This window comes from Pezoporus wallicus, unplaced genomic scaffold, assembly GCF_028554395.1.
Source record: "Pezoporus wallicus isolate ANWC-B61680 ecotype Strahan unplaced genomic scaffold, APGP_CSIRO_Pwel_v1 contig_593, whole genome shotgun sequence".
Classification (NCBI taxonomy): Eukaryota; Metazoa; Chordata; class Aves; order Psittaciformes; family Psittacidae; genus Pezoporus; species Pezoporus wallicus.
The window spans coordinates 2,581,833-2,596,151 of NW_026642342.1; the positions used below are offsets into that span (position 1 = coordinate 2,581,833).

General features: G+C 37.9%; 1 protein-coding gene across 1 annotated transcript in view; it reads right to left on the reverse strand.

The window, feature by feature from the left end:
* COL24A1 (collagen type XXIV alpha 1 chain) overlaps positions 1–14,319 on the reverse strand; it is a 152,024-nt gene that overhangs the window by 82,572 nt on the left and 55,133 nt on the right. The window contains exons 13-16 of the mRNA XM_057428954.1: positions 12,317–12,370; positions 11,211–11,255; positions 7,274–7,327; positions 4,684–4,728 (exon numbers count right to left, since the gene is read on the reverse strand). Of these exons, the coding sequence (XP_057284937.1) occupies positions 4,684–4,728; positions 7,274–7,327; positions 11,211–11,255; positions 12,317–12,370 (198 nt within the window). The remainder of the gene's footprint in view (positions 1–4,683; positions 4,729–7,273; positions 7,328–11,210; positions 11,256–12,316; positions 12,371–14,319) is intronic.

Genomic DNA, 14,319 nt, shown 5'->3' on the forward strand with positions numbered 1-14,319 from the left:
ACACAAGAAACCAAACTTCCTTCTTTTCCTGTAGATTATGTATTCAAGAGAAAATAGCAGTGCATTAGGCAATTCAGAATAAGGAAAGCTTTCTTTTGTACTGCAGCTGCACATTCAGTAGCTATTCCCTCTATCCTCAGGGTTACATGACATCGCTAACTCTGGAAGCATCAAATTATCTGGCTTAAAGGAATTATTCTACCATGAGTAGTGCCATAAAAAGTGACTTTTACTGGGATTTCAGTGACTTCTACAAGTTAAAAAAAAATATCCAGTGTGCAACCTAAGTTCTAATAGGCACACTAAATTTTTCTGTTCTTGTATGTCTTCAAAGCCTTTCTCACATTGCTCCTTTCTGGAATTTATATGAACAGAATGGAAAAAGAAACACGAACCAGAAATTGAGAAAATTAAGAACCTTATAAAAACAACACAGCAACAGCAATAATATTAATGGAAGATCACAGAATGGTTAGGGTTGGAAAGGACCTTAGGATCATCTAGTTCCAAACCCCTGCCATGGGCAGGGATGCCTCACACTAGACCATGTCACCCAAAGATGATGAGCTAAACATAAAAAAATATTTAGCAATAGTTAAAACTATATTACAGAGAGAAAAATCTATCTACTTGCTGCCTATTTACCTCAGGGGAAAAAAAAGGAAAAAAAAAAAAGCAGCGCTATACCTCTATGGCTATGCAAGCATTTAGCAGCAAATATGAATACAGAAACCTTTTGCTTCTTGCTGAGAGCGACATGAAAAAGACAAGATGGAGACCTACTGATTTCCAGTTCAGCACACATTCCTTATTCTCTATAGGCTCTTTCAGCATGGTTAGCAAAAATATTCTTCTGCAGCCATCATAAGGCTCACTGAAGAAAAGGGAAGACTGATGACTTAGCATCTCAATGGTGCTTGGTAAAGCTCCCGAGAAACTTGCAACCCTACATTGCTTTAGCTTCCCATGACTGCTTAAATTATATATTCAGTCACTTTAGCTGATGCCAAGATAAATTGTTTACATTGCTGTCTCTTAATTGTGCTATATATTCTAGTTCTTAGTGTTTCTATATTAATGATACTGTATGCTGAAATGCATACTTATGGTAAAATTAGCATTGACTGAACAGAGGGATGCTGAACTGTGAAATACCGCTTACAAAAGCGGTGGGAAGAAGTTCCAAAACTGCTTTACAAAATTCAGGTTGATGAAACTACTGTCACAGTCTCTAGGGATATCAGCTACCAAATTAACAGCAAAGAACTGGAACTACACAAAAATAAAACTAAAAAAATCATCTCAGTGATAAGAAAAGGGTTGAATTAATAAATCTGACAGATTTTTAAATCGTCCTGCCTACAACAGCCTTGCTATATGCTAGCACATGCTTATCAGGCTGGTTAAAACTTGCTGACAGATAGAAAAGAAAAACTTATTTCAGCTACATAAAACGTACCTTTTCCATCATTTCTATGTGACAGGTGAAACTAAAACCAAATTGCTTTTACCTGTCAAAAACATAAGATACCAGAAAAGGAAAACCAATGCTTCTTAGAAATAGGGGGGTTTGGGTTTTGATTAATAAAAAAAAAAATAAAATAAAAAAAAAAAAAAAGCTAGCTCTGGTAACTGTAGTTGTAAATTTTCCTAAAGTCTTCATCTGATTAAAACTCAGGGCCTCGCAAGTCTTAAGAGATTTACTGCTCACCCAGCCAAAACCCTGAACTTGGCAGCAGCTTTCTATATTGCAAAAAGTTGTAGAAGGAAGGAATTCTTGGCCTCAGCTTGCTGATGCTCCTCACTTTGCCGTTGTTCTCATGAACAAACACGGAAATATAATTAGCTCCTGACACTGCATACAGCTGGGCTGGACAAGCTACTTGAATTAATGCTTTTGGTTTCTGCCAGAGTAATATATTTAATCGCATATTCAATATTGTATTTTGTAATAGCATAATGTGTTATAATTGACTAAGTATTTTAGAACAAACATTGAGGCCTCCAGTTCTTTGCTCAGTTTTGGAAGACTGCTAACATCTAAATAAGGGCCATGTGAAAACGGAGGACAGGCTGCAAAAACCCATTTGGAGAGCAGGGATGGTCAAAGAACAGGGCTGCACCACACACGCTGTACTTGGGGATTTTGGGGTCACCTGAAATACCCTGAAAGTCTTAGTGAAATTCTGCTATAATTTAAAGAACACAATGGTCTCCTGTAAAGAAATTCTGAAACATTAGCAAGCTCTTCCAATTATCTTACTGACTGGGAAAGTGGGAATCCGAGTAACTAATACGATGTAATACAGAGTCACAGAGGAATGTATGATAGTAAATTTTACTGATGATGCCTATACACTGTATTAGTTTCCACAAAAGACTCATGAACTAGATACTGAAGTCCTCCTTAGCCATGTTCTGATCTTATTTCAAAATCCCAGCTAGATTTGGCTATGCTTTGGAACCTCCCAAAGGGTATTCAGGAACATGGAGGAAATGTTGCTGGACCTTTTTTCTCAAATGCAAAATCTTACTGTACCAGAAAGGTCTTATCTGCCACAGAGAGTTAACTGCCCCATATAAGCAATGGTAATGTGTCTTGGCTAAATTAAAGAAGATAAGTTTAAAACCACCCTAATATATCTGTAAAGATATATTAAGCTGTCAGAAGGATGTACAACGATACTATCTTTATGGAGCCACATTTCTACATCATAAGAATTTTTTCATACCTATTTTTGTTCATGCATTTGTCACCCCAAGCACTAAATTAGATTAAGACCAGAAGCTCATTTGCAAAATTATTTCTGCGTCCAAAAAGGTAACTGGTTTTCAGCATATATACATGCACCTCAGCTACAAACACACAAATTTTGGGATCAAAGGAGCTCTCCTCTCCATAAAAAACCCCCACTTCCTTGCAGTCAAAAGGAGCTGTGGCAGATGATGTAAAGTTGCCAACAGGTCTGGGGGTCAAACTCCAATTTCAACAAAAGGTGTGAATATCAGCACATTTCCTGTCAAAGTCTGCTTCAAATTGTCACACTGCGAAACTAAAAACTATAGACAGGAAGAATCAGCTTAGTACTTGCACAAAACATCAGTTTCTATGTTTCGCTTTTTTGTCTTTACTTTAGATACAAATTATGTAGAGCACATTGGCACATAATTTTTTTTACACAGCTGGAACTGTGCAAGAGTCTCACATATAAACAGGAGATGGACTTCACAGGCAAAACATTTACTAATTTCATGTTGGTCAAAATCTAAATGTGCCATCAAATTTTTCTTTGAAGAAGTAGATCTCATTATGGTTATATTTCGATATATAGAAGTGGCAAAGGCTTTGGTGACTGAAAACGATTTTTATATTTCACAAGGAATTACTGACGTTCAATCTCTCTGTGTTAGTGACTGCAACTCAGCAACACAGCTATTCGAGCTTTGACCCTGCAGGGGCTAAACTGTTAAGTTTTAGTCAAAATAATCAGTAACAGAATCTCTTTAGAAGCGATAGGAGACTTTTTTAAAAACCTCAGATACATTTGTACAATTATTAAAGTCATTGAGATGAAATTCCAAAAATGGCCACGTACAAAAGAAAAGCAAGCTATACTCCAAGGCAAATTCTCAAAAGTGCAACATCTACTCTCCTGAGTGGTTCAACTGGCTGACATATATCATCTGACAAGAACACAATGAGTCATGTTTGAGTGCTGAAGTCTGGAAGCCATAGAGGTTCCTTGACCAAGCTTGTGTGCCTTCACTATAGCAATGCCATAACAATCTCAAACAAGCAGCAAGGGGCAACTTATAGGAATAATTTTTGTTATGAATGCATCATTAAAAAGATTAATAATGGAACTCAGTTGTTACACTTCGAAGGAAAAGTCAGATGACCATCAGTGTAAGCTAACAAACTTACTAAAATGTTTCAGATCTCCAAATATCAAAAAACCCACCACTGGAGACAGTCCTGGCTTTCTTAGTTCAAGTGTAAACATGCTATGGTCTCCCACATGTTATGAACTACGAATACAGCTGGGTAGCAAGCCTTAATAGAGCCAACATCAAGAATCAAATCCAGGTCTTCTATCAGTAAACACATGATTTACTTAAAATACGGGAGTAAGAATAGATGTTGTGATAGTATCAGTCTTTCCCATCTCATGTAGGACTCATTCCTGACACAGAGTTTCTCTGGTGTATTTATACAACTACAGCTTGCAACTACATAATGAGCATCACATTCTAAAAACATCTATTAAAAAACCTGAATATGATACTGTATACAAGATAACATAACCCTGTTCAGGAATTGATTCTGCTTAGAATTTAGCAGCCATATACAGGAATGAATAAGGGCTGTGTTAAAATGCCTGAGTACAGCACTTTTTCAAAAAGTAATACTGGCTTTGGGGTTATAAAATGGCAAACTTGGTTACTGCAAATAAAAAACCCTGATGCGCCAGATCAGAAATAAGTACACAAATCCAAACCAAGTTCAGAAATACTCCATACCAACAATATTACAGCAGCTTTGTAGAGTGGTTCAAATTAAATTCATTAAAACAAAATCTGTTATAATCTCCAGATTTTTATATTTGTTTTTAATATTTCACAAACATACAAGACAAATATTCTAATGAAGCCACATCAAAGGAAGTAATAAAGCGTACTCACTCTTAGTCCTGGAAATCCAGGAGGACCAACACCACCAACAATTCCCTTCAAATAAAAGGAATTTTAGATTATCTGAATTTTAGCATTTAAAACAATTCTCAGTGGTAAGATAAACAAAGTGACCTACAAGGAAAGTCAGCTGGAATTTCTACACAGAGGTCCTGAAAAATGACAGCTTATCACTGTACAGGGGAACACGCTTATTAAAATCCCTGATTGTGGAATCAAATCTCAAGATATTTGCATCATAAAATCATTCCTGCATTACCAAGGAATATGAGATTTTCTTTTACAATGACATTTAAAATGGAAAGAAGAAAAAAAAAGGTTCTTTTTTGGGTGGTGGGAATTAAAAAAAAAACAAAACAACCAAGCAAAACACCACAAGAATTTATTAAGATTCCTTTGAAAGATAAATAGGAAACCAGGTCAGGTCACAGAAAAACCTTTGCAAATTAAAGGCTACATTCTCTTTATGGAAAAGTATTTCCTGATACAAACTACAGTGTTTGTACTTTATGTAGAAGTAACAAATTCAACAGTACTCTATTACTGCCTCTGCTGCACTCAAGTTTAATTCAGGTAAAACACTCTGGAAAACAGTTGCCAAGTCTATCTGCCCAGTGTGAAAGGGCTATTGCAGACCTCCAGGTCAGCATGCTTTGCCCAGGCTGTCCCAAAACCTGGGACCTAATACTCAATGGATACGATACAGAGGGTTCACTGCAGCACATCAGCACCCATAGTGAAGGGAATTTTTAGGCAAATAAATCTGAGCCTATTCTGAAGCTGTTCAACAGGGAGGGCATGGCTACTGAGCATGGCATGGAGGACACCTTTGTACTCTCCTTCCTCCTCTAGTGCCTAAGCACCTTCTTCAACCTGCTCCAAACTAACCACAGAGGAAAGCTGAATGCTCTATCAACATTCTCCAAGGCAGACTGACATCCTCAGAGAACCAAGAGGGTGATGTGGAAATGAAGGATGGCATTGCTTAGTTAAGCAGAAGAAATTAGGCATGAAGACAAATGTCATTAGTGTCAAGTCAGCACATGGGAAGAAATGTCTTCCCTTCGAGTTCCTGCCACCACAGGCCTCCCAGGCAGCCCCTGCTCTCCACTGCCAGCTCAGGAACAGGCTCTGTAAATATCCCATTAGCATTGCAGTCCCCTGCAGCTGCAGCTCTGGCCCCTTGCCTGAACAAGCCTTGCAGGGCGAGTTCTTGGGGAGGCAGGAGAAGGGTTGCTGCCTGTCAGAGAAGGCAGTAAGATCAGCAGCTGTCTTGGCAGATTAGAAGGAACTTGTTTGTAAGTGGTTGCATTAAAACAGGCTTCTATGTGAAGCACAAGTCTGTAATTTCAGATCCAGGCTTTTTGAGTTTGTTTCTATTAAAGTACTGGTTTTCTGTGGATCTTGCGGAAAGACAATGTCTGCTTTATCAGGAATGGAGGGAGACTTGGAAGTACCAGGAGGGGAAAGAAGAACTAGCCTTTTTTTTGTCATTTGCAAAGCAGCTGGTGACACAATGTCTCAGAGGGCTTTCAAGATGAAAAACACCATACTGACATCACCCGAGAGTCCCACAAGGGGAACTTCGCCTCAGGGACCAAAAATGCAAAGTAGGTATTTTCCTATGTTCCAAAATGCTGACACCGAATGTCGATAGTCAACCAGCAAGCTCTTGATGTAAGCTCTTCTAAAGTAAAATGGGTGTCAGGAAAGGACAGGCCTTCAGAAACAAGACCATTTCTGCCTAGTTGCTGCCTCTGTTCTGTATCAGAACATCCTTTAAACAAAAACTGATAGCAGTTTCCAAAGGAGTATCCAACAACAAAAGCAGATGCAAAACAGCCGCTCTTTTGTCCAGCACTTACTGCTGTTCCCTTGCCTGTCCTGAAGCCCTTTCACTGATTTCTCATATCAAAGGAAACCTGAGTGTGGAGTCTGTAGCCCGTAGTCCAAGTCCCTACAAATACAGTAAGGCAGCAAAGCTCCTTTGAGGGCAGCCAGTGAAGTGACATGGACTGTGTCACAGTTTGAATACTGTACCACGAGAGCACTTTAGCCCGCACATGCTGCCAAGGACAAAGCTGTTATCATACTGATTATAATGCACTAAATGACATACTAGTGTTATTCAGTAACAGTTCAAAGGATGAAATCAATTATCAAATGCACAAGCAACAAGTGTATGAAAGCTACGTTTCTGGTGTGCACACAGATTCCCATTTTGTTACGGTGGTCTTAGAATAAAGGTTTAAATAAACAAGGCAAAGGTATAGCCCATGCAAGAATTTCTGAAGACAAAACATTCATCAGTAATGCAATGAGTGCAGCACAACATCCAATTCTCAAGGCAGTTAGCACATGCAGCAGTGGAAACTGTGTTCTCTCAGCAACTTTCTGGCTATTTTCTCTCTTTTTTATACCACTACTTACTTCAGTTCTACCCTAGCAATTTCCATGGAAAAGTAACAGTCCAAAATTTTTCTGTGGACTTCAAGACACTACTTTAGAGGCAAAAGTCACCTTTCCATTTGAGAGTGTTACAAATTTTACCATGCTAATCAACACATAATCTGATACTTACAGGATTCCCATCGAGACCAGGGGGGCCTCTATTTCCAAAGTCACCTGGAAAACCCTAAAGCAGACGAGAGAAAGATTGTTCTTTATTATCCAAGACATGAAGGGTGGTTTGAACACAAATTCCAACAGGTATTAGAAATTAGGACATCAGCAAGTGGATTCAGAGTGTGAGACTGAGGAAAGTGAGCAGCAGCTGCACAGCTCAGATGAACAGTAGCGTTTGTCTCCTAAAATCATAACCAAAAAAAGATAACTATACATAATGTAAGCATAAGACAAAATCAGATGACTGAAGTGCTTTAGAAGCAATATTGAACAAGTATTACTTGAATTTTTTGCTTGGAGTCTCTTTTTCTATTCAGTATTTTTACTTCCATTTTTTCGGTTACCCACAACATTCACTAAAACATCTGTCTTTTGTTGTCTCCTTACTCTTTCCCAAATATTAATGGTTGCAGTCTCAGTGTAACACATGTTTATTAGAAATCAACTTTTTCATCTTTCTCACACAACACTGTCCCTAGCAATGTGAATATTTGTCTTACGCTGCACCTAGAGACTTAAACAACCACTTTACTGGCTCCAACTTTTCTTGCTTCCTCTTAGGTTTGTTTTTCTTCTTTCTGATGTTGTCCATTGTCAAGGCACAAGTTGCCTGGGAAAAGTGATTTAGGTTTTGCAGGATTTTTGTTTGGCTTTTAGAAAAAAAAAAAATTCTAATTTAAAATTAATCTTTATTGTTTAAGATTTCTATCAGTGTACTATTGCCAGGCAGATCTCACTATTTCCCTAGAAGAACCACATAAAGCTAATACCAAACTCATGCAATATGTTGGAACAACTTTATAGGGTCTTAGTTCCCATCACCATGCATGATACTGTGGATTAATCTGAGACATGCTTAACGCTCCCTGTACCCTCTGTTGGGTTGCTTTTGATTGAAGGGTTTTTTTCTGTATTTTCCTGCAAATACAGGAAAGCAAAAGATAGGAAGGTCTCTCACCACAATTCAATTTTTGTTCAGGATTTGATCACGGAAGTCACAAAGAAGACTCTATAGCCACAATTGTAAGATATGACAGTACAGGTCTTTATATTTCTACTGCCTTATTTAGAAAGTAGAGTTTCATAGGTTAATGCTAATAAAGTAGATTTAATTGGTTCTTAATCTGTGCTCCCCTGGGCAAATTTCTGCACAACCCTGAAAATGTACTGTAAAATTTCACACATGCAGAATGTATATTCGACAGTGCCTATGTTGTTTAAAGCTACCAGCTGATGAAGACGGCAAAAATTGACTTGCTACCCTTTCTTTAATAGCACACTATTTTGGTTGTACTGCCTGCCATTGGTAGACATTGAAAGAGACAGAATAGCTGTAGCACACAAGAAGCTCTTAAAAAACAAACCAAACCCACAAAAACAACACACAAATGAGGCATCAGAAGTGAAATGGAGAATGCAATGGGACAGTTTTACCAGGCACCTAATTATATAAGCAGTTCACATAACAGTTCAGTGTATATAACTGCAGAAGCCCAGCATAGCATAAATTACGGAAGGGACAGATTGCCCACAGTCTTCATAATCCCACTCTCAACAGCATGTTCTAACTAATGCTGACAAAACTTCTTAGTAGAAAAATTAAAGAAAAATGCAACACAGGAGAACAGCTGGAAAAGTCCAAAATTTGAAGTAATACTACTTTTGTGCAACAGGTATTTTATTACATCAACATTATCATTTAACATTACTATAAAGCATGCAAAGAATAACTATTCATAATTGTAATATAAAAGAGAATCTGTTTTTACAGTTAAAACAGACTTGATTAATAAATTTTTGGTATAATTTACAGGGTCTGTTCTGCCACATTGACCACTGGTTGTAACTAACCCCACACAGAAGTAAACAATGTATGTAAAAACATTCTCCCAAATGTGGTCAAACTATGTACGTAAAAACACGATGCATCATACCAACAGGACAGACAAGGCATTAAAAAAATCCTTCAGAACTAGCCAAATTTTGTACTACAAACATACAATGGAAAGAAACTGAATACATATGCATTTCTGTGAAATATTTTCTTTAAAGCATATTGATTGCAAATCTAATCTAAATTTCAAACAAACCCTCACTCTATAATCTTCACAATAAAGACTGGCAATTGAATATTTTGTTCCATTTCATATATGCCACAGATGTTACAAATATGAGTAACTACTCAATAAGCCTGCATTTTGAATTGTAAGTGTACAATTCCTTGTATGATCCTCTCATACTTCAATGCTACTTTCCAAAAATGAGCTCATATTTGGGATCTGTTTTATTTCAAAAGGATCTCTGCCAGTCAGGTTGTTTTCCCCCTTAAATATTATCATTGACACAAGTTTTGTCCAAAGAAATAAGTTGTATCCTAGAACACACAGTGAGGAGCCTGACTGCAGGCAATACACAATTCTCATTCCAAATTTCCATTAGGGACAGTGCTGGGCCTCAAAGCATCAGTGCTGTTCTCTCAGACATTGTGTCAAAAGATGTTGCCATCACAGCTATCGTCATTAGAGGTTAAAATAACAGACGTTCTCTAAGCTTTCAATCCAAACAAAGTACTTCAAGTCAGGTTCACATGCAATTGCTCCCCTGGTTTTGTTCCTGTATTAGTAGCCTTTAGTCCAATGAGTACTTTATAGATCACAGAAAAGATCTGGGATTGAGGAAATAACACTGCACAGGAACCAGGACTGACTGAAGGTAACCATGGGCATTGTGCAGTGGTGCTTTTGGTGCTCTGTCACCTGTGTGAAACCTCTCCAAATTGATTTTTATAAATTAAAGTCCTTATCAGAGCACAGCCTGGCACTAAAAGAAGTTGTGCTGTGATTGTAAATGAAAAATAACTGCTTACCACTGCATGCACAGCACCAGCTGTTACAGACTGAAACAAATTACTACACTGGGAATCAGAAGTCTCAGTGAAACCTTTTGATTCAAACTGTAAGTAAGCTACAATACGGTCAACAAGCACAGAAGCACTCTGCTCTGCTAGCTGAGTAATTAAAAAACAGATTCTCTGATTTTATAGCATTTATAGCAGCTTCAGAAAGAGGAGTCTAGCAACATAATGACACTCTGCTTGCCTTTTGTTATATCAGAAGGAACTCTCTCAAAGGTTAGTGCCTTTTTGTGACTGGTTTTAGAATTCTCTGCAATTTTCATAGCATACACAGGGGTCAAATGATGGTAGCCACACTATTACTGCTAAATAAGCCTGTTTAACGTTTCAGATAAAAATCATTTTTCTCAGCACAAGTGAGTGCACAACTGCATATGGCTATTGGCATTTCCAACCTCAAACCACAAGCAAGTTAAAATTGGAAACTCCTGGATAGCTTCAAAGACTTAAAATAATAAGGTTGCAGCAGAAAACAAGCACTTTGCATTGAAGATATACCACAGGAAATATGTAAACCTTGATAATGTATACTTGGCAGATTTGTGTTTATTCTCAGCTGTAGAAATATATGTTGAGGACAGCTTTAATTTACCTTTGTCCAGAAATACCAGACATCAGAAGCAGCTGATTTGCATTCAAACCAACACCAAAATCAGACTTACAAAACTTGCATCGTGTCTGCATCTCGCACTAACACTAATTATAGAGAACATATTTATGTGTTTTCTGTCATCTTTTAACCCTTAGGTAACTGGTACAAATAAGCAGCCACAAGGCTCATCATTTTAAGTCTTCCTCACTTCAGAACAGCTAGTACTTGTAATCTGCACAGAATTTTCGGTACTGCAAAGTACTAAATGAAACCAATGAAAAGTCACCTATGGAAAAAATAAAACTAAAACTTTTTGGCTGATTAAGTTACAGAGTGAATTACAGGTGCATTGGCAGCAGAAATTTTAACAAGCATCAAAAGCTGTACCTGTCTCCCTTTAGGACCTCTTTTCCCACGAAAGCCTGGGATGCCCTACGAAAGAAATAACCCATCATAAGTAGATTTTATTTTCTTCAGTAGTTTAAATTCAAGTAATGAACCTCCACTTGGTTGGAAAAGACAACATGAGAAGAAACACCTTAAAAAAAAAAAAAAAGCAAAGAATCATAGAGACAATGTCCTATAACAGGGAGGCAGAAACACAAACTTTGCTTGTCTTCATTGTGGCCACATCAGAACAACTATAAAGAAGGGCCATATCCTGATTCCATCAAATTACATGGCCAGACATCCTTTGTGCCCAAGAAAAGCAGGAAAAGGCTCAAGCAGATATTAAAATTTCCAGGACTCGGTTTATTACAAACATCACCTGTCAACCGACAAATAATTATTAATGACTGACTGAATGAAATTGCTTCAATGAAAAATACTCTTTATGGACCCTTGGTGATAAAAAAAAAAAAATAACCTTACTCCTTTCAGCTCTAGATTAAATTAAAATAATAATTTAGAGCTGCTGATCCCCATTCAACTTTAGCACAAGTGCATTTAATTGATTAGACTAATTTGATATTACCTATTTATTTCATAGAATCACAAAATGGTTTGGGTTGGAAGGAATCTGAAAGCTCATCCACTTCCAAGACGCTTCCACTGGCAGGGACACCTTCCACTAGACCAGGCTGCTCTAGTCCCGTGGACTTATGCACCTCCAGGTTTTTCCCACACCAGACATTTCTTCATTCTCTCAGTCCCTTCCCCTCGCCTTCTATGACTTGGAAGGTGTGGCTGGAACATGCACTGGTGACGCCTAAGGCAAAAGGAGTCATGGAGTACCTCAGCCTTCTCCATGTCCCAGGTGACCAGGTCTCCCATTTCCTTCCAGAGGGGCCCACATTCTCCCTTTTCTTCCTTTTATCCCCAATTTACCTATAGAAGTTTTTCTTGTTGCCCTAATTTATTCCATATCAGTCTTGCTTTTAGAAAAAGATTCAAAAGAATGGTTATACCGTGTACATTTTTTCCCCCATTCTGGCATACCTTGCATTACCACCCAAACATCAATATTTCATTAATGTTCCAAAGAAACCTACCCTTTCTCCTTCAGGTCCAGGCTGTCCTGCCACACCTGGAGGTCCTATGAAGCCCTAAAAAAACATAAGAACAATTCCTGGTTACAAGACTGCTTCCCACCAACACTGCTTGTCCTTCAGTATTGGCCAGCTGTGAGTTCAATACCCAGAGATTACATTCAGGCTTATTTGAAAGTACCAGTGAAACTCAATCAACTTGAATTTGTGACTAGGATTTACTCTCCAAAACACAGAAAAAACAATTGCCTTTTACAAGGGTACAGAATCAATTAATAAAGAAGCACTAAGATAGTGTTCCAAAAAGATAAAGCTGCATTAGGGACCTTATTTATTAGAATAAATGAAATATAAAAAAGCTGCTGAAGTTAATCTTATCTATGAAATACATCAGAAAACATGCTCTCATCTTTAACAACACTGTGATCACTACTATATGCCAGAGTCCCAGAAAGTTTACCCTGTCACAGGCAAAGTATTTTTCTTGAAGTTCACTCACAATGCATTTCTCTCCCATCTTCCCCTCAAAGGCAGAAACAGATTCTCTCAAATCATCAGTTGTATGGACACAGAAACATGCTGTTGAAACAGCAGAAATTATAGTAGAATTCACAAAAATAATACTCGAGATGAACTCTAAACTACCCGATTCCAACTGAAATTGGAACAGAAATATTAGGTACTAAAAAAGAATCCCTTGCTTTCATATCTCTCTCTCTCCAATCCTCCAACTGTAATGATTTGGGAGTTTTGGGTTGCCCTTTTGAGAGTAACGAAAACAAAGGCACTTTTTTTTCACCTACAGTTTCTTGAAACAGCTCATAAGCAGAGTATTGTTTACAGGAATGTTCTAAACTTAAAGCTCCGAAGATACTCTGTATGATGTTGCTATACACCTCCACGGCACAGTAGCCTGCCTCAACAGCACTGCATCACCATTTTTCATCGGAAGTTGCTTGTAGAATTCATATACGGGACTTAACCTTAAGACCTGACAGGTGTTCTTCCCTAAAATTACTCATATGTTGGCCATTTTTAGCTTTGTGTAAACAGAGACGTAGTAACTTTTCAGGAAGCGAGTGGGATCACTTAATGTCTTGGTTGAGGGGAGAACGAGACAAATGCATTGAGAATCTAAGCAAAAATAAACTGAAGAAATGTAAAAGATACAATCCCTGAGGGTGTGATACCTGTTGGCACTTGATCCCGACAAACCAATTTTCTCCTTCACTGTAATGAAAACTGACATCAAAAGTCCCACCCCAGAAAACCAGACATATGTTTAAGAAGCTGCTGCAGGTAAAAGCTTCTACATTAAAGAAAACAAACCAAAATGGGAGGACAGCAAATCAAGCAACACAGTCAGATTATTTTAACAGATATTTGAGAACATGGCACACTGCTCAGCAACTTTCACGGCATTAGCTAAGCGCCTGAAAACACCTATCAAAAGGCTCCTTCAGATCCTAGGTGCAACCAGCAACATGTAGATTTCTGGAAACCCATGTCTACTGCCTGATGGTGAGAGTCAGCTGAAAAAACACCTATATACATACAAGTGTATGTAGGCAAGCTCATATGCCTATTAAAAAAAGAAAAAAGGCAAAAACAAAATGCAAAAAGCAAAATGCAAAAACAAAATACAAAACAATCATACTTCCAAGAAAAAAGCCAACCTATTTTATCTCCAAAAATAATCAAAATCAAACCTTGACTCAGCATAGCATTTAAGAACATTCAATCCCTGGGACACACATGACTTCAATGGAACCATTCCAAACTCTCAAGACCACTTTTATGGCTTTAATGTGACAAGACACTTTCCTTTTATCAACTTCTGTGGCTGTTACAGATTGCAAATGCCAGATATGTCTCCCTTCTTGACAGCTTCCATTATGAAAATAATGCTTCAGGCAGGAAACGTCCGCTCCTCTTCACTCCCAGCTCTCACACACCCACATTTAGTACTGCTTTCCTTCTCTTGTCTGCATGCATTCCAAGTAAGA